At 37.1% G+C, this 23,642-nt stretch overlaps 1 protein-coding gene across 1 annotated transcript in view; it reads right to left on the bottom strand.

The window, feature by feature from the left end:
* Window positions 1–1,528: 1,528 nt before the first annotated feature.
* The window catches only part of KDM5A (lysine demethylase 5A), a 93,011-nt gene continuing 70,897 nt past the window's right edge, over window positions 1,529–23,642 (bottom strand). Inside the window, exons 25-28 of the mRNA XM_036092409.2 lie at window positions 16,605–16,764; window positions 15,273–15,493; window positions 12,506–12,916; window positions 1,529–6,246 (exon numbers count right to left, since the gene is read on the bottom strand). Coding sequence (XP_035948302.1) covers window positions 6,040–6,246; window positions 12,506–12,916; window positions 15,273–15,493; window positions 16,605–16,764 — 999 coding nt within the window. The 3' untranslated portion in view covers window positions 1,529–6,039. The remainder of the gene's footprint in view (window positions 6,247–12,505; window positions 12,917–15,272; window positions 15,494–16,604; window positions 16,765–23,642) is intronic.

The following is a 23,642-nucleotide window of genomic DNA, read 5'->3' as shown; positions in this document are numbered from 1 at the left end:
TTAGGTCCATCAAAATGTGTCTGATACGATCACCTTACCTCCACAGAGTTGGGCACTGGATAGAATGGTGAGATGTCAGTCTTGGGGCATACATAAAAGCACTTGATGAACTCTGCAAAATTCAGACCCAAGTGAAGACTATGGGTAAGCTCTAATATATGTGATTAATATTTACATTTTCTAAAAATAGAATATTCACTATAGTCTGTATATTCCCTCATCAGAAGTACTGAATAGATCTATCATTAGTGATTTGGACTACATGTCCAAAATCCCTCTACTATCTTCCTCTCGAAACTCTATAAAAGTTTTAGTAGGAAACATCCTTAAAAATCATCTGTCTCACCTTCTCGCAAGGGGAGCGGCTATGACTTAATGTCTTTCTATCCACCTGAACTAACCCACACATGGTAGGAAACTTAGTCTCAAAAAAACTAATATAAGGTTATATGCAGAGCTAAAACCCATTATTTATTTGATTCCTAAATCTATGCTCTTTATGTAATCCTAAAGTCCTCATCTTTTTGAAGTTTTTGTTTTTGTAAACTACAAACAATTCTGACTTCATCCCAATATTCCGGGGGAACTCATCAGGGTTCCTTAATACAAGGTTTACCAGCTGGATCCATTAAGCCATTTACTAGACTTTGTGTGGTGCCTTCTTTCCCATTAATAAGATACTCAACCTAGCTCCAAAGACAAGGTTAGGGAAAATCTTTGGTAAAGAAATTTCATGGAACTTTACTAGACGGAAATGTGAATTAAATCTTTCTTCCTACTAAGAGTAGTGTAGAAATATACTTTAAAGAACAAGTAGGTAAAAAGAATCAAGAAATTCCTAAATCATTCTAAGTTTATTCATATAATATAGTATTTTTCTGTGTTCGTTTTCTCTCCTTGTATCATGTGTTGACTTCCCAATTAATGGCTAATGGCCAAGATTCTGGATCTTCAGTTTATTCATATCAACCACAATGGCAAGGCCCCATGAAATATTTGCTAAACTGGGAGGATCTCACATAATTTTTTAAAAAAATCTGTCACTGTATGGAATTTCAGGGGTCTTTTTTTGCTGGTAAGAAAAATATTTTCCAATTTAAGAAATAACTAGATTTTTTTCCCTCCTTCTTCCCACCAATTTTTCTCACCCACACACATATATACACAGTCACATACTTCATATTTGAGGCCAATTTCACTGAAAGCAGAAACTTAACATTTTCAGAAATGACTGCAAGACCTGGTAATTTTGGCAATAAAAAATGCTATCTTTGAAGTAAGCTGCAGTTTGAATTAATTTAAGCATTAGGAGGCCAAAATTAAAGTTTTTTCTCGTTTTCCCTGCTATTACTGGTTTGCTGCAAGGAACAAATTGCTCAAGAATCAAAGGTGGGGAAATGTCTGCTGGTCATCGCTGGATTCTTGCTGAAAATAGAGGACAGGTGAAATCTTCGGGAATCACTTCTTCCACGTCACACTTTCTGAAAACACTATGCTCAGGAATAGGCTAAACACACCACTGAAAGAATTATTTGAGGCCAGTATTTTATTTTATAGAGAGCAATTGCAATATTAGAAACTGCTTTGGCACAGGTTAAAAGTGGCTCTCGTATCACTTGCCAGTTTTCCCCAGGATCATCAATACTCATTACCAAAATTGACCTTTACGTGGTTACCATTTAGAGTTGCCACCAATGTAATGACAGAGTAGGGGGGAACCTGAGCACACACACAAAACTTTTATTTTTCAGATGAAATGCAAATAACCATATCTAATATTCTTTCAGAAAACAAATGAAAAACATGCTCGAAAAAAAACCAAGAAATCAAGTTATACTTTTCATAAGGCACCACAAAAACCCTGGCAAATTAGAGTCCATATTATATTTAAGTGTCTCACTAACAGGTAAATAAATATGTAAGAGAATAATCAATAGAGGGTCTTGAGGTTTACAAAAGACATTCCTGTTCAGACATCTTGGAGTATTGCAAAAATAAGAATAAGCAGGCTACATCTGAACCCGGCATCTCCTTTCCCAGTGCACATCATTCGTTGCATAGTGGTGACTGGATATGATCCAGGCCAAGAGAAGACTGCAATTCCAAAATATATTCACATCCCATTCTTTCCTTCTCATGTTGTGAATATCACTTGGCACCTCCATATCCAAAGAAGTAATGATATGCTTTAACTTTAAAAGGGGAGGGATTCAAAAGGTAAAAGACAAATCAGTTGCCTGCTTTTTAAAATTTATACTTAACAGACCTACTGCAAAAGCAACTTTCTACACACATATGAAGCTAGTTCCATATGTAAACCTTTATTGAACCTGGTTATATGTGGGACTTTAACAGCTTAAATTCTTCCACAATTTACAATTTTTAAATCCCACTCCAAATTGTCACTTTCTCCTTTAAAAAGTAGATAGTCCCACCGTTTGAAAGAAGGTTTCTCAATTTCTCCTTTCATCCTCCTATTTTAAGTACTGGCTGATATTCACACAAATGTACTACAGAATTAAAATATTGACAAGCAGGGAGTTTCTTTTACATGCACTGAACTGCATCCAGAATCTTAAAATTAAGAAAAACAAATAAACTGACATTTTTTGGACACCAAAGACAAAAGCAGAGAAGAACAGAAGTGAAGCACAGGTAAAATTATTCTACTCTTATAGGTCTGCTAGCCTTTGCTAAGATTTTGATTATTAAATAAGTACATGGTGGGCAATCACAGATTTAATGCTTATCTTTTCAATTATTCAAAGTATGACATACAGTAATTTGTAATTTTACTGAGGCACAAATTTGAATCATGCAGTGCAAAGGTGGTTTGCAGCAACTCAGGAAGGGAGTCTTAGCATCTAAATCTCAACATGGCTTTGTTGCAATAATTATCTGTAAGTAAAATAAACATTTGTGGGAAGAAAATGTCCCCTCTTCTGCCAACAAGAAAGTGAACTACTAATGCTATAGTTGTAAACTTGGGGATTTGCATAGTTCCAATGACCTACCCACTTTGAGAATATTAAAGACCTACATAGCATTTTTTCATTTTTCTTTCTATAACCTTCCCCAACATAGTTATAAGAAGGTAGTAAGAAATACCTTTGATAGAATTCACATAGAAATTAAAATACCAATGGTGAAAATTTGCAACTTTGGAGAGAAGGGTAAAGAAACATTTTAAATCAGGTTGTAATATGAAATATAACAATGTTGAAGAATGGAATAAGTAGTAAGTAAGTAATTTCCTCTAACTGAAAACAATGTTTTATATTATATTAGGACACTGGCATGTCTTCAAATAGATCTTAGTTCATTATTTCCACAATTACAGACTTGTACATGTTCATTTTTCTTCCCCCCCCTTTTTTTATTTTTTTAAACTAATTTCTCTTATCTGTTCTTCTCAGCCTTGGTCTAAATCTACGCTCAAGAGTCAGACCAAATCCTCTGTGACTTTCAAATAAATACAGAAAAGCTCATAGTATCAACTAAATCATATATTTAAGTTTCAAAATACCAGAAGGTAAACAGAGAACTACTCATGGTTGGAGACTGCCTTGCATCTCTCTCTCATGTCTCCAGCAGGTAAATACCATATTAAGGACATAAATTATTCCCTAAACAGCCACCTATATCCATCCACCATATTCCAGGAAGCAGAGCACCTTAGTCATCTTTCTCAGCATCTTCATGCCCCTCCACTGATGGCTGAGTAAGGTTAATAGGTGACTAGGAAGAAAAATGAAATATTTTTAAATGTATTCCATCCAGGCAGCCATCACTTAAAACTGCATTCAATTTTCTACTCACAAGTATTTGAAGATCTTTACAGAGAAGATGAAAAGGCAAAAAAATATTGTGCTTTCTTTTATAACATCAACCAGATGAAATTTTTTAACTAAGTAATATCTTTATATAGATTGGCAAAATGAAAACTTATGAAATTGGTTAATAGTTACCTTGCAATATCCACTGAAATCTTAAATCATATACACACTTAAGATCATGCACAGTGACGCCTATGAACCTCTTAACAGGTCAAAACACTAAAAATATTATATAAGATATTAAGGGAAGAATGACCAAAAACTAGGTAGTATGAACCATAGAGAATGCATTTACAGAAACTGGGTTTTACAGGAAAGCTTTTGCTTTTTTGTAGTAAGATGCCTTTTGAGTTAAATCTCATACCCACTCGAACTGTAACTGGACAGTACATTTCACTTCTAGTTACTAGAAGACATTTCTTTAAAAGAGATTGGGGCCAAAAGGGAAAAGCTGTTCTCTAGGCCCACCCTGCTCCTCCCTTTTAAAAAGAAAACTGATGAATTAAGTCAAACCACAGATTTTTAACCAAAATAAAGGGACACAGGATAGTGAAGACCAAACACTACTTTTAGGTTTTTTTGGTTGGTTATTTTTTGTTTTTTTGTCCTTTAAAAAAAAAAAAAGAGTCCCCTTCTAATAAACGTTTCCATATAGCTTACCTAACACCTTAACAAGAATAGAGAACACAACAGGAGGAAAGAGGACACAGCACCATAGTTTCAAACATTCACATACAAAAACAAAACAGCCACCACAGATAGAAAGACCAAGTTTCCCAACAGACAGGGACAAGTTCCAACACACAAAGGAAATGTAATTATCTATTTGAACAAAAACAACATGGAAAATCTGGTCAGGCTAGGACGGAGAAGGAAGTGCTAACTCCTTGTACTACAAGGAAGAAATGGGGTTGATTAAAAAGCAAAAAAGAGAAAGCAAGCCCCCAAATGGATTTTTGATGCTGAAACTCTGTCATATGCTGCTGGTAACAGTAAATATATATATTTATATATTCATATATGTATATTAAAAAAGGAAAAATAATCTATTTATAGAACAGTCAGTAGTCAGAGACATTTAGAAAAAAGTAAAAACAAGTCCTTTTTTTCTTTTTTTAAAAATGGATTTACTAAAACAACTTTATCACCCAGAGGTGCTACAACCCCACATTCTCTGATGAAGCCATGGTGTTATTCAACAGCATCTGCTGTGGGCCACAATCAGAAATTGCCAGTGTTGGAAACAGCAGACATTGGGGTCAGGGCTGCAAGGCAAAAAGCTGTTATTTGCTGGTCTTGCTCATGGCCATGCCTGAAGCCTGGTGGTATCTGGTATACTTGTGAATGAAGGTTTCCCCGAAAAGCATGCATCACTGTGTCTCAGTAAAACATTCTGACTTGTCTTCTCTTCTTTTGCAGGAGGCTGGATCCATGTACCTGCTTGTCTCTAAAATGCAGACCCAAGACAGCAAGACTTCTCAAAGCCAAAAAAAGGCTCCTTGACTTGAAATAAGAAAAGCTCTTCTTCCCAGAATCCAATCTAGTCAGACTTCTGAACTAGAGGACATACTCCTCTCCTTAGGAAGATAAGGTGATCTGCCTCTCACTTGGGGCTTTCTTCTTGGTACAAACACACACAAGTAGCTGGGATCTAGACTCTGGCTACTATCCCATGACTAACAGGAGTAACTTTGGCCCTGTTGCTCCCATAGTTCTATCTGCAGGGCATTCTATGCCAGGTAACAGCAGAAGGAGAGTGGTACTCTCACTCCTCTCCAACTGTCCTAAGGAGTGCCAAGTCATCAGCACCTCAAGATGGTGCTGCCCCTGGGCTGTACACCACTAACTAATATCGACTGGCCATAAGCCACAGCCTATATGCCCTGCTAGCATACCAATGTATCAATGCCAACCAGCATTCTAGAGCTCAATCACATGTCTGGCTGTAAAGTAACAAACCATACTCAGAGGAGACATAAACTGAAACATTGGCTGCTGTACCAAAGACACCCTCTGCATAGATGTGTTGAAGAGAATGTAGGTCACACAGTCCATGCAAAGAGGAAGTCAGCTAAGAGGACTTTCTCTGAAGGCCATTCGTCTTTGGAAGCAACATTCTGAGTGGATCTACACCACTCTACTTGATGACTAAGGTCTCAACGTGGTCCATTTCTCCCCATGTCCCAAACTAACCCAGCAACTGCTAACTGGTCTCCTTAAGATCCTCCATTGGTAGTTTGTAGCTCATTAGGAAGGAAGGAGGTGGTGCGTGACCTGGGCTATCTGGCCCTTGCTTCTTTGCACAGTTTATACAGATGTAATCTTCATTTTCAGCCATTTCTGGAGATACACCCACACAAACTTGATGAAACCACTCATCACAGCCACCATCACATTGTACCCAGTCTACCTGTAGGAGACAAGATTGGGGAATGTTTAGGTTACATAAACATTAAGCCTAGAAAAAAACAAAAAAAAACAAACCAAAGAGCTTTCTTGGCTTAAATGATAGCAAATAACTGGGATGTCCAGAGACAATGACTTCTTATGGGGCTACTTTTTAAAGACAGAAATTGGGAAGTTAATACCCCCAAATTCTATTTTACCATAATATGTCCACAAAATTGGGCCTCTTAGGTACTCCATTACCTCATAATTACCCGGGGCTCCTTTTGAGGCAGAAACATGTTTGAGAAAAACTTGACAAAAAAGGAACGTCTAATAGAGCAGCCAAGTAGTTTTAGCTAATATTAACAATTTCTAGGCTCTAAGACAATGCAATTATCTTAGATCAAGAAAGGAAGAGTACAACAATGTGAAGGCAATCCTGTGTATTAGCTTTATTTCAAAGAGATAAGCCAAAGTACTAAGAGCATTAAATACCTTTTTAGAAAAGCAGTCACATAGGCCACTTTTAAAACTAATATTTTTTATTCTTCTCTTCTTCCGTTACAAATACAACTCCCTATAAAAAGTTAGCAAATATCAGAGGTCAAATCTTACAAATTAACCAATTAAAACAGTCAAAGTCATAGGTCAATAGATCACCCTGGGGTTTCAAATTAAAGTCATTTGTAAAATAGGTCAGTGGCAGATACTAGGCAAACTTTGACCCTCCAGAGAATATTGTGATTATAGGAGGCTAGAAAGCGACTATAGTTTGGTGACTTTAAGCCTTGGGCCTAGGGTTAACAATAAGGTGATCTGGGGCTTTGTATATGGAGGGTGACTGTCGTAGTTTTTATTAGCCGACGTTACGGCAGATGAGAACCTTTAAGATTACAAGAGCTACTCTTCCTCTCCCCAGCACAAAGTGGATCTGGATCATCTCACTGGCAACTTACAAAGCCACTTATAACACTGAGCTCTGCCAGATTTCAGAGCCAAGAGGCATGAAAGGATCAAACAGGTACCTCAGTGCAGCTTAGGAGAAAGAACAGAGGAAGGAGGTTTTGGCTAGGCAAATGAGTTTCAGAGAAAGGGAGTAGTTTCCAAAATTAGTTTCCAAGTACTATAAGAATCATCAAAATGATGATACTCATGTTAGTGGTTTTATGGTTGGGATACAGTGTGGGAAAAATCATTTGTCAAAATAATCTTTCTATTCCAGAGTTCTAGATCTTAAGAGATGGTGCTGTGCAAAATGAAGATTACTGAATTCAGTCACAAGTTCTGAGTTCTGATACATATAATTTGAGGCCGATACTTAATCTCATTAAGGCTCAATTTCTTCATTTGTAAAATGGAGATAACATCTTGTTTACAGGATTATTTAGAGGAACAAATGAAATAATGTATGGCAAAACAGTTAGTTCACTGCCTAGGATACTAGACGTGTTTTTTAAGATCACAGATTCACGGCTCTACTCATTATTCTATCTTACACGAAAATCATTTTGCACCTTGAAATAGCTGCTGCTGCACTGTTTCTCAAAATGTGTAGACCACTTACATAGAATTACCTATTGTGTTTGTTAAAAGTGTAGCTGAGACCCATCCCAAACCTACAGCCTCAGAATATCTTGGGGGTACAAACCAGAAGCCTGTATTTTCAGTCAGAGTCTAGGTAATTCTTATATATTCTAAATTTGATCATCCCTGGCACTCTGTGATACTGCTTGCTAGTAAATTCAGAGCCATTTTACAATTCGTTCCTAAAACAAATTCTGTTTTTGTTCTGTAATTGTTTATGTAATATTTAGCTTCTGAAGTCTGTGTAGTGAAGAAAATTGATCAAAATGTTCCTACTGCAGCAAAACAGTACATGAAAGAAAGGGGCAGATAAATGACTTCTGGGCAGCAAACTAAAAATATAGGTACCGCAGCTATGAAGATTTATGAAGTGCCAATCTGATGGTAAGTGCTTTGGCTATCTGGAGCTCGTTAAGAGAATTGGGAAGATGATCTGTTTCTTTGAGCTGCCCAAATCTGAGATATTACCCTCTTTATGATGCCACCCTGAACCAAGAGACAACTCTACTCCTACCTCCAACCCTCTTAATCCAGTCCAGTCCTCAGTCATGCTAATCCACAGGATAAGAAAGTTCCTAATTTATCAGTATTTGCTGCCAAGAAAAGTGGTTCCATGTTTCTTAAAATCTAATTCTGCACTATACTCACTGGCTTCCAGGTTTCCTCAAACTATCAGTCTCTCTCAAGTAAGGAAGAAATGTTCTCTTTTGTGATTTTGGCTACAGGTCCATTCCTAAGCCTAGCTCTCCCACCATTCCAAAAAAGTATAAACTTTTCTTGAGATATTCATCAGTACACAGATTCTATCCCAGCCTACAGATTATATAAAAATTCACCCCAATCATCTAGCAGGGAAAAAAAACAGTCCTTCCCTTACTAGTATCTTTTTATCACATTCACGTACTAACAATCCAACTCCAGTGCTACTTTTGTTTGAAAAGGCCCACCGGATCATAAAGCAAACTAACGTTTGGAATGTCAACTCAATCCACTGATGATTTTGACACAGGGCAACAGACTATGTAGTGGCCTGAAGACTCAAGAAGACAGAATGTGGTTAACTGCATATTAAGTTCTAATAGTCACTTCCCCTTTCATTATCTTCGAGAGATCTACTTACCAAATCACAAAAATAATTATTAAAAAACTTCACAGCTATGAGCTGTTCAAATATTAATGGATAAGAGATTTAGAAGTATAGTACAAATAGGTTACCAGTTGGATTTGGGGAAATTTTAAGAGAAATATGTTAAATACAAGAAATAATATTAATTTGGTATTTCATGTTTTGCTATATGGTTTCATATTTACACTTAAAAATATTTGGCATATTTCATCTTGTTCACTTCACAGAGCGTATTACTGCAATGGGGAAAAAAGAAGGCCTGGAGATTCAGTGATATTCTTAGCTTAGTTCCCCCATGGAGCTTTTGTTATTTTGGCATTCAATCTCTACTGCACCAAGGTTCCTTGCAAAAACCAGATATGAAAAATTAAAACAATCTACTCAATGAAGTACAATTTAACAATGTTCAGAATCCTTGTGTGTATTTTTTGGTGCTCTCAACATTAAGTGACCAACCTTCCTAGCCAGCCCAAGATTGGTATTTCCCAAGACACAGGAATTTCAGTGCTAAAATTAGGAAAGTCCAGGCAAATTGGAACAGTTGGTTAACCTATCTCCACATGGCTGAGACATCACCATGACAATCTTTTAAAATCAGAATAACTAACAAATAATACATGTGAGAGACATAGGTTTATAAACTTAATCTCTACCATCCCAAACTTCTTATGGAAATAGTAATGGGTAAGGAAAAGGCCCACAGGAAGAGGGGGGAAAAAAGTCTATTTTCCTAAATAAGATGATTATTTATTCTAATACAGGGGGAAAAAATGTTACTTAAATGTTAGCTTGAAAGAATTTGCTCCTTCAAGTTAACTTGTTTTACTCTTGGTAACAGTATGATTGGATGAAAGGGACAGACCTCAGGGAGAAAAAGATTCTGAACCTTAAAACTAGTTTTTTGAAAACAGTTCTTAATATTTTATTTTTTCTTCATTATTTTTTAAATTAATTTCACCTTGAAGTTAATTTGATAATGATGGAAGAGACAGTTTTGTTTTTTTTTTTTAAACCCCTTACAACATTATTCTGATAATATTTTTCTTTTCTCTTTCTAAAACATCCTGAAATTGAGCCTAGGTATGTTTAGGTAGCCCTTCAAAGTTTTCTCAATCTGCACGTTTTGGGGGAAAAGTAATAGTAAGTTAGAAAAATGGTAAATGTACATTTACCTAAATATGAATGAACCCTAGAAGTTATTTTTTGCTGCATGGTATTTAAAGAACACAGACTTCTCTAAAAACATGCTTTTCTTATCATTATTTTGTTCTGAAGATGTGTGTCATGCATCAATTGGTTTTCTTAGAGAAATACTATACTTCAAATTGAGAAAGTTGTAAAATTCTTTTACAAAGCAGTTAAAGAAATATACCTTTTATTTAGTAAAACTAGTGCTGAGAACAAACTTGGAGAACCATAAATATTGCAAAACAGCAACGATGGGCAAAATGTTTACAATCTGAAATAATTTGTTTAAAATTAAACACATTATAGAAATACAACATTTACTAAGTTTCTTTTATGTAGGATGATGACAGGTTAAGGCATACCTTCCTCACTTTTGAGTATGTTTTAACAGTTTGAAACAGACATTTTCTCTGAATGTTCAGCTGAGTCTCCCTTTGTTCTATTAAGACAACTTTGCAGGTTTTAAAAAAATACCTTTAATGTTAGGAGCAAATCTTAGGACTCACTTAAAAATAACCATCACATTTTAACACTGCATTTTGTTAGCAAGTGCTTTCATATAGGTTATCTCCTCTTATTCTCATAACCCCGAGAGTATGCAGGGTTATGTGTTAATTTAACAATTTTATAGCAGATGAGGAAAAAAAAACTGCCTATAGTGTTTATATGCTACAGGAAGGTAACAGATGACCTGAGCGATATTTAAAAATGCTGAGCAGAGGAGAGGGGAAAGATTATTAAGTGAAAAGGTGAAAAAAGAGAAAGCAAAAGGTTCATGATGGATATAAACATTGTAGAGGAAGGATGATAGGAAAGCTTGAAAAAGAACCACTACTACTTGCTGCCAGTCTGAAACTACCATAAAATCAGTTAAAAGAGAAACAAAGGGAGAAGGTTCTGCCAACACTAAGCTGCCAATACTTCAGTACCCAAAGAGAAACAGTTAACCTTTCATCAACCTCTTTAATGGACAAATTCAGATGAGAATAAATTCAAAATGAAAGAAAAATACATACACATATTTATAAGGTAGCTACTAAAATACTTTAAAAGGTTTATAAAATAGAAACATATTTAATCAGTAAAGATACAAAAGTGAGTAGATAGTATGACATGATATAAAATTATATGGAAAAAGGACTAGAAGGAAACACACTAAAATATGTATAGGTATTGTCCTTGGAAGGTTAGACTATGGGGATATGTGTCTTACCAAAATATATTCATTTTCCAAAAATGAGTGGAAAACATTCAATAAGTATAATTTAAATGTAAGTGTCATTTAGTTTTGGAATGTGTTTTTGTACTTACATCTTAATTATAGGTGGGGTGGGGATATTAGTGGTGAAAACCTGGTCCGGGAGCCAGGAAACCACGGTTCTACTTTTGGCTTTGCACTACTTAGCACTATGACTTTGGTCACATCATTTATCTTCACTGAGTCCTGGTTTCATCATTTGTAAAATGAAGAGCCTGGACAAGGTGACCTCTTCAAGCTCTAACAAGTATTTGACTGAGGATGAAGTAAGGGAATAATAATGCAGTATATTTATTCTGTTCATATATTCAAATTGAGGAGGTATTAAAATTTTAAATATCAAGTGGTATAATGAGCATTAAAATTAAAACTATGAATTTACTAATAATCTTGATGGGAACCATAACAGACATCTCCAGTCACTGAATGAACTGGGATTTTTCATAAAGTCTATCCATCTTTCTCAGAAGTTCATAATGTTAGTACTACCTAAAGAATGGCCATTATATAATTACTATACTTAAAATTTAGGGCTGAAACTTTTAAAATAATATCTTTAAAGGTCCTAATTATTTTTTGCAAGGTATTTGAAAAAAATCTTACTCCATTTAGAAGAGTGCACATAGGCCTGAGTGTGGGTACAGCACAGACCAAAAGGGAAGATTTTTTAGGTCTTTAGAACAAAAATTGTAATGCAATTTGCCACAGCTCTTAAAATACTGGCTCAGAACATTTTGAGGCCACTGTGACTAACTAACTGACAAGGTATTTAGTTCTCTGAGTCACCGTACAGGGAAGGCAAAAGGACTAAAGGACTACACTGCACCCGGCTATGCCAACCACACACGAAATGCACTGCTACCCAGGGTTATCACACAGCTTCTCTCTGCTCTGGTCTCGTTACGTTCACCAAGTCCATGATTTTGAAAGCACAACATTTCTTCCATTAAGCACACTGACCTAAGAGCCTCATAATTCAAAACAGTTTATAGAAACTGTAGAAAACATATTCTGCTGGAAGCCCAAATCCTGGAATCAAAACCAGATTCTCATGACATCAGGCCTCTGTCTCGCGCCCGCCGCTGCTTGGCCGCTCTCCCGGGGGTGTACACGGTTAGAGCTCACCTTGTCCTTGCAGGGCCGCTGGCAGTTCTGTGCGGCGCACACAGCATTTTCGTCATCGGACTCCTCTGCTCCGGACCAGTCGTACTTTGAGGGGATGTCCAGCACCTTTTTCTCTCTCTTCTTCTCAGTAGTCTCTTTCACAAGGTCAGCTTTGGCTGCAGCAGCCTTCTCCTTCTTTTTCTTTCTCTCTTCTTCTTTTGCCAGTTTCTTAGCCAGTTTATTCAGCTCCTTTGATTTTTCTGCACTTAGTTTTAATTTCTTCTTCTTAGGTTTATCCATTTTCTTTAACTCCTTGGACTTCTGTTTTCCTTCTCCAAAAAGCTGTTCTACTTTTTCTAGCTTCCGTTTCCGTTTCTTCTCTGAAGAGTCTTTTCCTTTTATTTTTAATGGTTTCTCTTCCATGCTGTCATCCTTCAACAATATAAAAGTAGAAAGAATTTTAAAGCAAGGCATTTAAAAAAAGTTTTATTCTCTTGCAGGAGGTACCTTGAATAGACAACTTCATAGAGACAGAAAGCAGAAGAGTGGTTACTGGGGGCTGAGGGAAGGAGAAAATGGGACTTACTGTTTAATGAGTACAGAGGTTTGGGATGATTGAAAAGTTCTGGAAATGGACAGTGGCAATACTTGTGTAACACTGTAAATGTCATTAATACAAGTGAATTGTATACTTAAAATGGATTAAGAGGGTAAATTTTATGTTGGGTACATTATACCACAATAAATGTTCTAAAGATATTTTAAAGACATTTTAAGAAAACAAATATAATATTCAATGAAAACAGAAAATAATGGCAAGCCTGTAGAAAACATGTGACTTTAGCTTACTAGGGAAAAAAGATCATTGTCAGCCTGTATTAGTATGGTGCTGTAGCACATCTAATTGAGATAAAACATACATATAAAGCTAAAGTACTAAATGTACACTGAATTATGTAATAACTTTCTTGGTCTTCACTTACCATGACTACAGTTCTTTATTAACTCACAATAAATTCCCGATGGCTAAGAAGTGATTAAAATTGTTGGTAAAACAAAAAAATTGTATCCATGATCTCATTACAAAAGACATGTAGTGACTTTGGCAAGGGCTAGAGAATAGCTGATTTGACAAAGTAAAAAAAACCCTTATTTTTCAATTTTCTAATATTGTTCCAATTTCTACTATATGCCAATGTAATAAACATTAAAAAAATTTAATTTTTTGAAAGATTTTATTTACTTATTTGAGAGGGAGAGGGAGAGAGAGACAGAGGGAGCACATACGAATGGGGGAAGGGGTAGAGAGACAGAATCCCAAGCAGACTCCCTGCTGAGCACGGAGCCTAGTGCAGTGCTGGATCCCACAACCCTGAGATCACAACCTGAGCTGAAAATAAGAGTCAGGATGCTTAACCTACTGAGACACCCAGGTGCCCCAGCATTAAAAATTTTTAATAGTGGGGGCGCCTGGTGGCTCAGTCGTTAAGCGTCTGCCTTCGGCTCAGGTCATGATCCTGGGGTCCTGGGATCGAGCCCCGCATCAGGCTCCCTGTTCCGCGGGAAGCCCGTTTCTCCCTCTCCCACTCCCCCTGCTTGTGTTCCCTCTCTCGCTGTGTCTCTCTCTGTCAAATAAATAATAAAATATTTAAAAAAAAAAAATTTTTAATAGTGAAAGTATGTCTAGCAACAGGAAGAACAAGGAGGTAGAAAAAGAAATACTGAAAAACATAAGCTTGATAATTACTTAAGAAATACCACCTGAGAATTCATTTTGTGACATATTTGAGACTGAAAAATCTTTGACAAGAACCTAAGAAACTGCAGAATGCAGCAGAACACTGCATTATAAATGTCCTAAGTCTATCATATCTCGAACTATATATCTACCTTCTCAATAGTTTGTGTTTGCTTATGTGTAAAATAAAGAGGATCAGATGAGATAATGGATGTGAAGAAAACCCTTTGTATTTTGGAAAACACTATCTAAATCAGGCTACCTTTGATCTGAATTCCAAACCAAAAGCCAACTATCATCTGCCCAGTGTATCTATATCAACTGTGAGTGACACTGTATCATTCCACTGCATGAAAATAAGTAATGCAAAAGAATAATGTAAAGAATACTAGGAGTCAAAAGCCAGAGTTGGAATCCAGGTCTCTCTGTTTTTACCAAATGTCTGACCTAGGGAAGTTTCCAGCTCTCTGACCCTTAATTTTTTCATATGTAGAAACAAGTCTATCCTTTCCTCTCTCCCATCCAGGATTATTTATGCTGAGCGTTGAATGAGATCACGGATATAAAAACACTGTATAAACTGCAAACTGCTATTTAAGTATTAATATATGAACATAGTAGACTCTCCCACCCCAATCTGCTTTCTATTTAACGCTTCCCTCTTGTTGCCCCCCTCCTCCCCTACTTAACCCTTCCCTTGCTTTTTTTTTTTTTTTTTAACCACTATATTTTCTTGTGCCTTCTTTTTTTGGGCCTTTCAACAGTGGGAATATGGGCTAAGGAAGCTGTTCCTTCCTTAAGAGAAAAACTGGGAGTTTTCAGTACCCTCCTTTCTTTTTAGTGGAAATGGTGTTTGGTTTTTTTTCCCCAAAATATTACATAAAATCACAATAAGACCATAAAGCAGAACTACATTTGGCTTAATGGAAAAGAAGGACAGCCACAGTACTACCCACTCAGCCATTCCCATCCTGGCATTTGTGGCACCTCCAAAGAACCAAGGCATTCTAAAATGTTAAAACCACTGTTTAAGTAAGCTTTATATCTTGCCTCCATGATATGCAGAAATCTGTCTTCAGAGGGTAGATGTGTGGCCTGCAAAATCCGCCATATGTGTTGAGTCTCATCCAGAGATACTTCTAGGAGATCTCCAACCATCATAAGTTCTTCCAGCTGGGCTTTAGCTCCAGGTGACAACTCTAACACTGGAGGTTCCAAACTTCGGGGCACCAAAGGACTCTTCCGGGGTTGTTTCCTTGGGGTGCTAGAACCTTTCCAATAAAATATAAGACAAAACAAAAAAAATGAAAACTATGGAAAAAACATAATGTTTCCAAAGTAAATATTTAAGGGAATGGTCCCTTCTCCTCCAATACTTACTTTAGATACCTGAATTCACTATATCCATATGAAAGTGAAAAGGAAATCTTCAAAAAATACAAAACAAAAAGATCTAGAATTCTAATGCCCACTCTAAAAAATTGGTTAAGAGTAAAAACCTGGTTTCTTATTGATTCTTTATTCTGTGACTGAATAGTGGAAGGAGAATGGGAAAGAATCTCTTAATCTATTCTCTCTCCATTTTAGAGGGGACCAAAAGATTAAGCACATGAGCTGCCCATAATAAACCAACAGTAATTTGCTAGTCCATAAGATCGTGAATTTTACTATGAAAAGAGAAACACCCCTTACTTCCCAGACGTGTGACCTACCACAGTGTGATGTATTTTCACTGGGGAAAAGCAAAGTAGACGTAGGAGGGCAATTATCTACCAAGGGAAGGAAGAACTTCTAACACTTAAAACTTTCTAAAACAAGAATGAATATTCTCAAAAAGCAGCAAGTTCCTCGACAACTGGTAATGAACAAACAGAGGCTTATCAGAGATTTTATATAAAGAGAGATGGGACTAGAGGGCCTCTAAAGTTCTTATTAGGATTCAATAATTCCATGTAAGTTTTTTTTAGGTTACCACCTAGTAACATAAAATGCATACAGAGACTTAGCTTTTCCTAATCAAAATTGCATTTTTAGGTTTTACTATTATTTCATGGCCAGGATGTACATTTAAAGAGGGATTCATAGTCTGGGGCGCCTGGGTGGCACAGCTGGTTAAGCATCCGACTCTTGGTTTTGGCTCAGGTCATGATCTCAGGGTCGTGAGATGGAGCCCCGTGTCAGGCTCTGCCCTTGGCATGAGGTCTGCTTGAGATTCTCTCTCCCTCTCCCTCTGCCCCACCCGGTCTCTCTCTCTAAAATAAATAATCTTTAATAATAATAATAATAAATTTTAAAAAGAAGGATTCATAGCCTTGATTAATACAATGTTTTTCATCACTGGTTTCAGGTATATCTTCTTTACACTGTTTTAAAGGGTAATACCTTGAGAACAACTCTTAGAAGCAGAAGAATAAGCATGTTCTGCACAGAATGAAGGCGCTGTCCACATGTGAGTAACCACCTCTTCAGACTTGATGGGAATTTCTTCATCACAAAAAAGATTGGGTTCCAAACTACTGGAGGACTTCACACTGGCTGTGTCCTGAGGAAGAAACCAAGAGGGGTATTCAGAATTAGAACCACTTCATTTACCCTGTGACAAGGATCTAAATGCACGCTTTCAGGTTAAAGCCTGCAATATACTAAAAATATGACCTTAATGGAATACTATTCAGCCATCAAAAAAATTGAAATTTTGGGGGCGCCTGGGTGGCTCAGTCGGTTAAGCGGCTGCCTTTGGCTCAGGTCATGATCCTGGGGTCCTGGGATCGAGCCCCACGTCCGGCTCCCTGCTCAGCAGAGAGCCTGCTTCTCCCTCTCCCTCTGCTGCCACTCTGCCTACTTGTGCTCTCTATCTCTCTGTCAAATAAATAAATAAAATCTTTAAAAAAAAAAAACTGAAATTTTGCCATTTGCAACCACATGGATGGAACCAGAGGGTATTATGCTAAGCAAAATAAGTCAATCAGAGAAAGGCAATTATCATATGATATCACTCATATGTGGAATTTAAGAAACAAAACAGAGGATCATAGGGGAAGAGAAGAAAAAAATAAAACATGACAAAATCAGAGAGGGAGACAAACCATAAGAGACTCTTATCATAAGAAACAAACAGGGTAGCTGGAGGAGAGGAGGGTGGGGGGATGGGGTATGTGGGTGATGGGCATTGAGGGCATGTGATGTAATGAGCACTGGGTATTATGTTAAGACTGATGAATCACTGAACTCCACCTCTGTAACCAATACATTATATGTTAAGTAATTGAATTTAAATAAAAAAATAAAATTAAAAAATAAATAAATAAAAATATGACCTTAAAATTAAATGCACAGTATTAAATAAGACAGAAAATGCCCACAGTGGGGGGTGGGGGGGTGGGGGGACAGGAATGACTACAGTTTTAAGCCAAAAGGGAAAGACTAAATCTCAAAAACAATCCATAGAGATAACAAACCTAAAAGAAAATTACTATTAAATAATCTACCTTCTTCAGTCTACACCTCGTAAAAACTCCTATACCCAACAAGTTAGAGAACCTTGACACTTAAAATGGACTTAGGAGGGAAGAAAGGTTTAGATGTGACATCGAAAGGACACAAATCATTTAGTCCTCTCTAAAGGTTTTCAAACCTAGAAGCTTATCAATTGCTCTTACTTACCGATTGTTCTTACTTAATACAATGAAGAGCCTGACAATATTCAAATTATACACTTCTGACAGCTCTAATTAGTTCTAAGATGATTCTCCCCTGCAGTTAGTTTCCAGAAGCTCACATGTACAGCTTTAATGGTAGAATGCAATCAGGAAGGCAGAAATCACAGGCATTTCAACAAGGATAACTTAATGAAGTGAACTGGTTAGATGTATATTAAAGGCTTGAAAAGACAAAACAGAAACACCGAGCTAACACCAAGAAAGAGTTGTCAACCCTAGAGTTTAAGGTAACAAAGGGAAGAAGTGGGGTTATTAGAGCCTACGAGCTCAGAGAAGGGGCCCTGCAGAGGTGGGAGCCAGACCTCTGAGAAGGAAGTGCTGGTCAGTTAGTTCTGCTCTCTCTAATGGAATGTGATGTGGTTGGTTTCGGGAATGTGAAAAAACAGCTACAAACTAGACCCAGTTCCCACTGCCCGAGTTAAAAAAAGCAAAAGGAAAAAAAAAAAAAAAAAAGCATGCAGTTCAGATGATACACACAGAAAACAAAACAAGGAAAAGATCATGTCCCTTCTCACTGTTCAGGCCTTTTGATATTTCCTAATGTCCTCTATTGGCAGAAGGAAGGCAGCAGGCGGGAAACAAATGTGTAGAGCAGGAGTTTGCTGGCATACTGTGACCCAGTTGGCAGCTCGTTTTTTGTATGGAGTATGAGGTAAGAATAGTCTGTTTTTAAGAAGTTGTGGGGAAAAAAAGAATATGCACTAGGGACCATATGTGGCTTACAAAACCTAAAATATTTACTAAGCTTTATTGTGTGTGTGTGTCTGTGTGTGAATACACATGCACATACGTATACCCTGTTAATATATACTATTGCATATTAATGTGTTCTGACATATATACATTACTTTACAGAGAAAGTTTACCAGCCCCTGGTGTAGAGCCCCAGTCCCAGTATCACAAAGCAGAGTACAGAAGTGTGAGTTAGGAGAGGAGCCAACAGCTTCATGACTAATGTGACACCTGATTCTCTTGGTGGGGTGCACGAGAAGATCTACTATTATCATGAGATAATCCTTAATTAAATAGGATACTTAAAAGGTTTTATTAAGAGGATTCTGGAAGACAATGCCACTCACGGAGAATTTAGGAATAGCAGTTCATAGTCTTCTTCCCTATTCAAGAATTTAAGTCCTAAAAAGCAGAAGATGGAAGAGTACTTTAGTTCTCTCCTACTTTCGTTCCCATATGCTTTTTCTCATGGACTAGAATTGTCTTTTCTGACTTTGACTCTACTCATTTCATTGTTACTCATACAGGGAACTTTCTGTTAAACTTCCAAAACAGAAAGGACAGTGATCAAAAAATAATGACGGAAAATAATGATAGCTAAAAAGAGATTTGTTAAAAAAAAAAAAAAAAAAAAAAAAAATTACTTCCCCCAAGGTGAAGCATGAAAAGTGAACATGTACAATACTGACTTTGCTAAGTTAAAGACACATTGTTAATCCTGGAACAATCACTGAAAATACATAAACAAACAAAAAGAGGTATAAGGCAAGAAGTCAATAAAGGAAATAAAATCAAACATTAAAATTTTTTTTCAATTAACCCAAAGAAGGCAGGAAAAGAGCAACAAAGTAAGAAAACACAAGAGATTAAAAAATTAATAGCAAGATGATCAACTTAAACACAACCATGTCAACAACTACATTAAATGAAAATGGACTAAACACCCACAATTGAAAGACAGAGATCATAATACTACTTAAAAAATAAAACACAAGGGCGCCTGGGTGGCTCAGTTGGTTAAGCGACTGCCTTCGGCTCAGGTCATGATCCTGGAGTCCCGGGATCGAGTCCCGCATCGGGCTCCCTGCTCGGCAGGGAGCCTGCTTCTCCCTCTGACCCTACCCCCTCTCATGTGCTCTCTCTCTCTCTCTCATTCTCTCTGTCTCAAATAAATAAGTAAAATCTTTAAAAAAAAAATAATAAATAAAAATAAATAAATAAAACACAAAAAACAAAAGACTCAACAGTATTTTACAAATACATACAGATGCAGAATTACAGTCCAGAAAGGACCCTACTATATATGCTATCCTCAAGAGACACATTTTAAATATAAAGAAATAGATAGGCTGAAAGTAGAAGAATTGACAACAAGCTTAAACAAACTACTCTCCCTAGGGAGGAAAATTACAGTTCAGTCCCATTAATGGCAAATATACAGGAAAGGTAGAATGTCCTCTCTGTGAGAAATGTGTTTTATATACAGATCTGTCACTCTATCTTATCTGGTATCATGCTGGACTAAACTCCCAGACAAAACTGACTCAATTTCCACCAAAGCTCAAGCCATCCAAGCATTAAAAAGGGTGGAGAGGAAAACCTAAAAGAATCTAAGTGTTTTACTTGCCTTTCTCATTTTTAAAATAAGCAATTACTGGGCTGCAAAAAAGAACTTCCCGGAAGATAACAGCTACTACTGTTGTATATCCTCCTTTCTGATGTGCAATTCTGCACATACATGCATTTGCAAAATACAAACTGTGATATGGATAGAGTTTCAGTAAAGGGAAACAATATCCCTTAAAAGGAAATGATCATATGAGTATATGAAAGGTTATGCCAGGCACACAGGCAAAAGATCCATGACAGACTCTGCTTCATTAAACATATATTTTCCTAAGTAATGATTTTCCTGAATTGCTGCTCAGTGATTCAGTGGTGATTACAAGATATTACATGCAAATGAAGTAATCCAACAACGCACAGCACAAATTAAATGCTATGATAACTAAGATCAAATGACTGATTTTATTTTTCTATGTAATTACCTACTCTTCTTCCTAAACCGGTAAGGGGCTCTCTCTCAAGCGAAGACACTAAATTCAAACTATTTTAAAGATGAATTCATGGTCACAATCAGGGAACATCATACAAAGGGAAAAATCACCAAACTAACTATAACTAAATCAACAAATAAAATTTTAATTATGCAGTAAGTGCTTGCTCTATGGGAAAATACTCAAGACTTTAGTTTTTTAAAATATTTTTAACCTACATCAAGGTAAATGTGACCTTGAATTACCCTTTTTTAAAAAATTTAAATTCAATTAGCCAATATATAGTACATCATCAGTTCCAGATGCAGAGTTCAATAATTCATCAGCTGCCTATAACACCGAGTGCTCATCACATCATGGGCCCTCCTTAATGCCCACCACTCAATTACCCCATTTCCCCACCCTCTTCCCCTCCAGCAACCCTCAGTTTGTTTCCTATAGTTAAGAGTCTCTCATGGTTTTTCTCCCTCTCTGATGACTTCTCATTCAGTTTTCCCTCCCTTCCCTATGATCCTCTGTGCTGTTTCTTATATTCTACTTATGAGTGAAACCGTATGATAATTGTCTTTCTCTGACTGACTTATTTCACTCAGCTTAATACCCTCCAGTTCCATCCACACAGATGTAAATGCTAGTATTCACTCTTTCTGATGACTGAGTAATATTCCATTGTATATATATATATATACCACATCTTCTTTATCCATTCATCTGTCAATGGACATCTCAGCTCTTTCCACAGTTTGGCTATTGTGGACATTGCTGTTATAAACACTTTGGGTGGGGCGCCTGGGTGGCTCAGTTGGTTTAGCGACTGCCTTCGGCTCAGGTCATGATCCTGGACTCCCTGGATCGAGTCCTGCATTGGGCTCCCTGCTCGGCAGGGAGTCTGCTTCTCCCTCTGACCCTCCCCCCTCTCATGTGCTCTCTCTCATTCTCTCTCTCTCAAATAAATAAATAAAATCTTTAAAAAAAAAAAAAAAAAAACACTTTGGGTCACTACACTTATATCTTTGGGGTAAACACCTAGTATTGCAATTGCTGGGTTGTAGGGCAGCTCTATTTTTAACTTCTTGAGGAATGTCCATACAGTTTTCCAGAGTGGCTGCACCAGCTTGCATTCCCACCAACAGTGTAAGAGAGTCCCCCTTTCTTCGCATCCTCACCAACATTTGTTGTTTCCTGACTTGTCAAGAATTACCCTAAGTCTTGCACCTACCATTCTTCTATTCTTCTAAGCTGTCAAATATATTGCTAACACTATAAATTCCTAATTCATATTATAAAGTACCCCCTACCAAAGGAGAGCCCATAAGCTAACACCACTATATAAATTTTATTAAAAAAAGACTACTCTATACAACCATATCAAACCAGTTTTGGTCCCTAGCCCTAAAATCATGTAATACTTGTGATATTTTGTTTTCATAGGTTTCCAAAATGCTTCCAAACAAAGTCCACCCCGTTTACCAATTCTAGAGTACTGGCTGATACTAAATGTGCTAGAAAGAGAACCACCCAGGCAACCCAGGTCTCAATAGCCTCTAAACACAGTAAACCAGCAATTCTAGTATTAGCTAATTAACTTATATGTGGCATGGGCTGCATTCCCGTTCAGCTGCTCCTTTAGAACTTCACCTTGGTTTCAACTTTGCTCAAGTCTTTAATTCATAAAACTAAAAATTCCCTCATTAAAACATTCCCAAGATCAATTTTATCTTGAGAAAAAGATTTTACAGCAGATAATTTATAAGCATCTATAATGGATGGTTTTAATTTTATATTTGTTGAGTTTTTTTTTTTCAAGATTTTATTTACTTATTTGACAGAGACACAGCAAGAGAGGGAACACAAGCAGGGGGAGTGGGAGAGGGAGAAGCAGGCTCCCAAGGAGCAGGGAGCCAGATGCGGGACTCGATCCCAGGACCCTGGGATCATGACCTGAGCCGAAGGCAGATGCTTAACCGACTGAGCCACCCAGGTACCCCTAACCATTTTTTAATGCTGATGATATTCATGCTCTAAGAATGAGCTTACCTACCTGATTTGCACACTGAAAGGACACAGGAAAGGTAGTTGGAAGAGTAGGGGGAAAAAATGCACCCTCACTTTTTCACATATCAGAGTATAAACTGTCTGGTTACAGACACAAATTCTAAACAGTTCAACAAAGACTGATATAAAACAGATCAATGGAATAACTGTAACCTGGCAGAGTTTCTGCCTAGATCACGTTATTACTAGGTAAAAGACAAAGGGCTTGGGCCTGACACAAAATAATAAAAGGCCAACAGGATCCAACACAAAACAAACTTGCCAAAACCAGTGCAGTGTCATTATCAAAAGAGCACGGGGGGGGGGGGGGTGCCTGGGTGGCTCAGTCGTTAAGCGTCTGCCCTGAGCTCAGGTCATGATCCCAGGGTCCTGGGATCGAGCCCCACATCAGGGCCTGCTTCTCCCTCTCCCACTCCCCCTGCTTGTGTTCCCTCTCTCACTGTGTCTCTCTCTGTCAAATAAATAAAATCTTAAAAAAAAAAAAAAAAGAATCACATTGAGGGTAATTTGTTCTAGCTGCAGCTGTAACTCTGCAAATTCAAACATGGGCCCAAGTATAACTCATCTCTGAATAGGACATTCTATCTAGCACCATCCAGATGAGAGATCAGAGCAAAAGAATCGAAACACAGCTAGAATGGGTTCTTAAAACATAACTATACAGATTTTAACAACTCAAAGGAAACAAAATACTGAAATAAGCCATGAAAGCTTTCAGTAATCTAAATGCCTAATTTTTCCAGTCCCTTTAGGTCATAAGGAGTTACAAGGTGAAGAAAATAAACAGATTTTTTTAAAATTCCATCCTTTAAAAAAAATTGTTTTATCTATATTTTGGGGGGCTTAGAAAAAAATGC

This window comes from Halichoerus grypus, chromosome 6, assembly GCF_964656455.1.
Source record: "Halichoerus grypus chromosome 6, mHalGry1.hap1.1, whole genome shotgun sequence".
Taxonomy (NCBI): domain Eukaryota; kingdom Metazoa; phylum Chordata; class Mammalia; order Carnivora; family Phocidae; genus Halichoerus; species Halichoerus grypus.
This window is presented reverse-complemented; position numbering and strand designations above follow the sequence as displayed.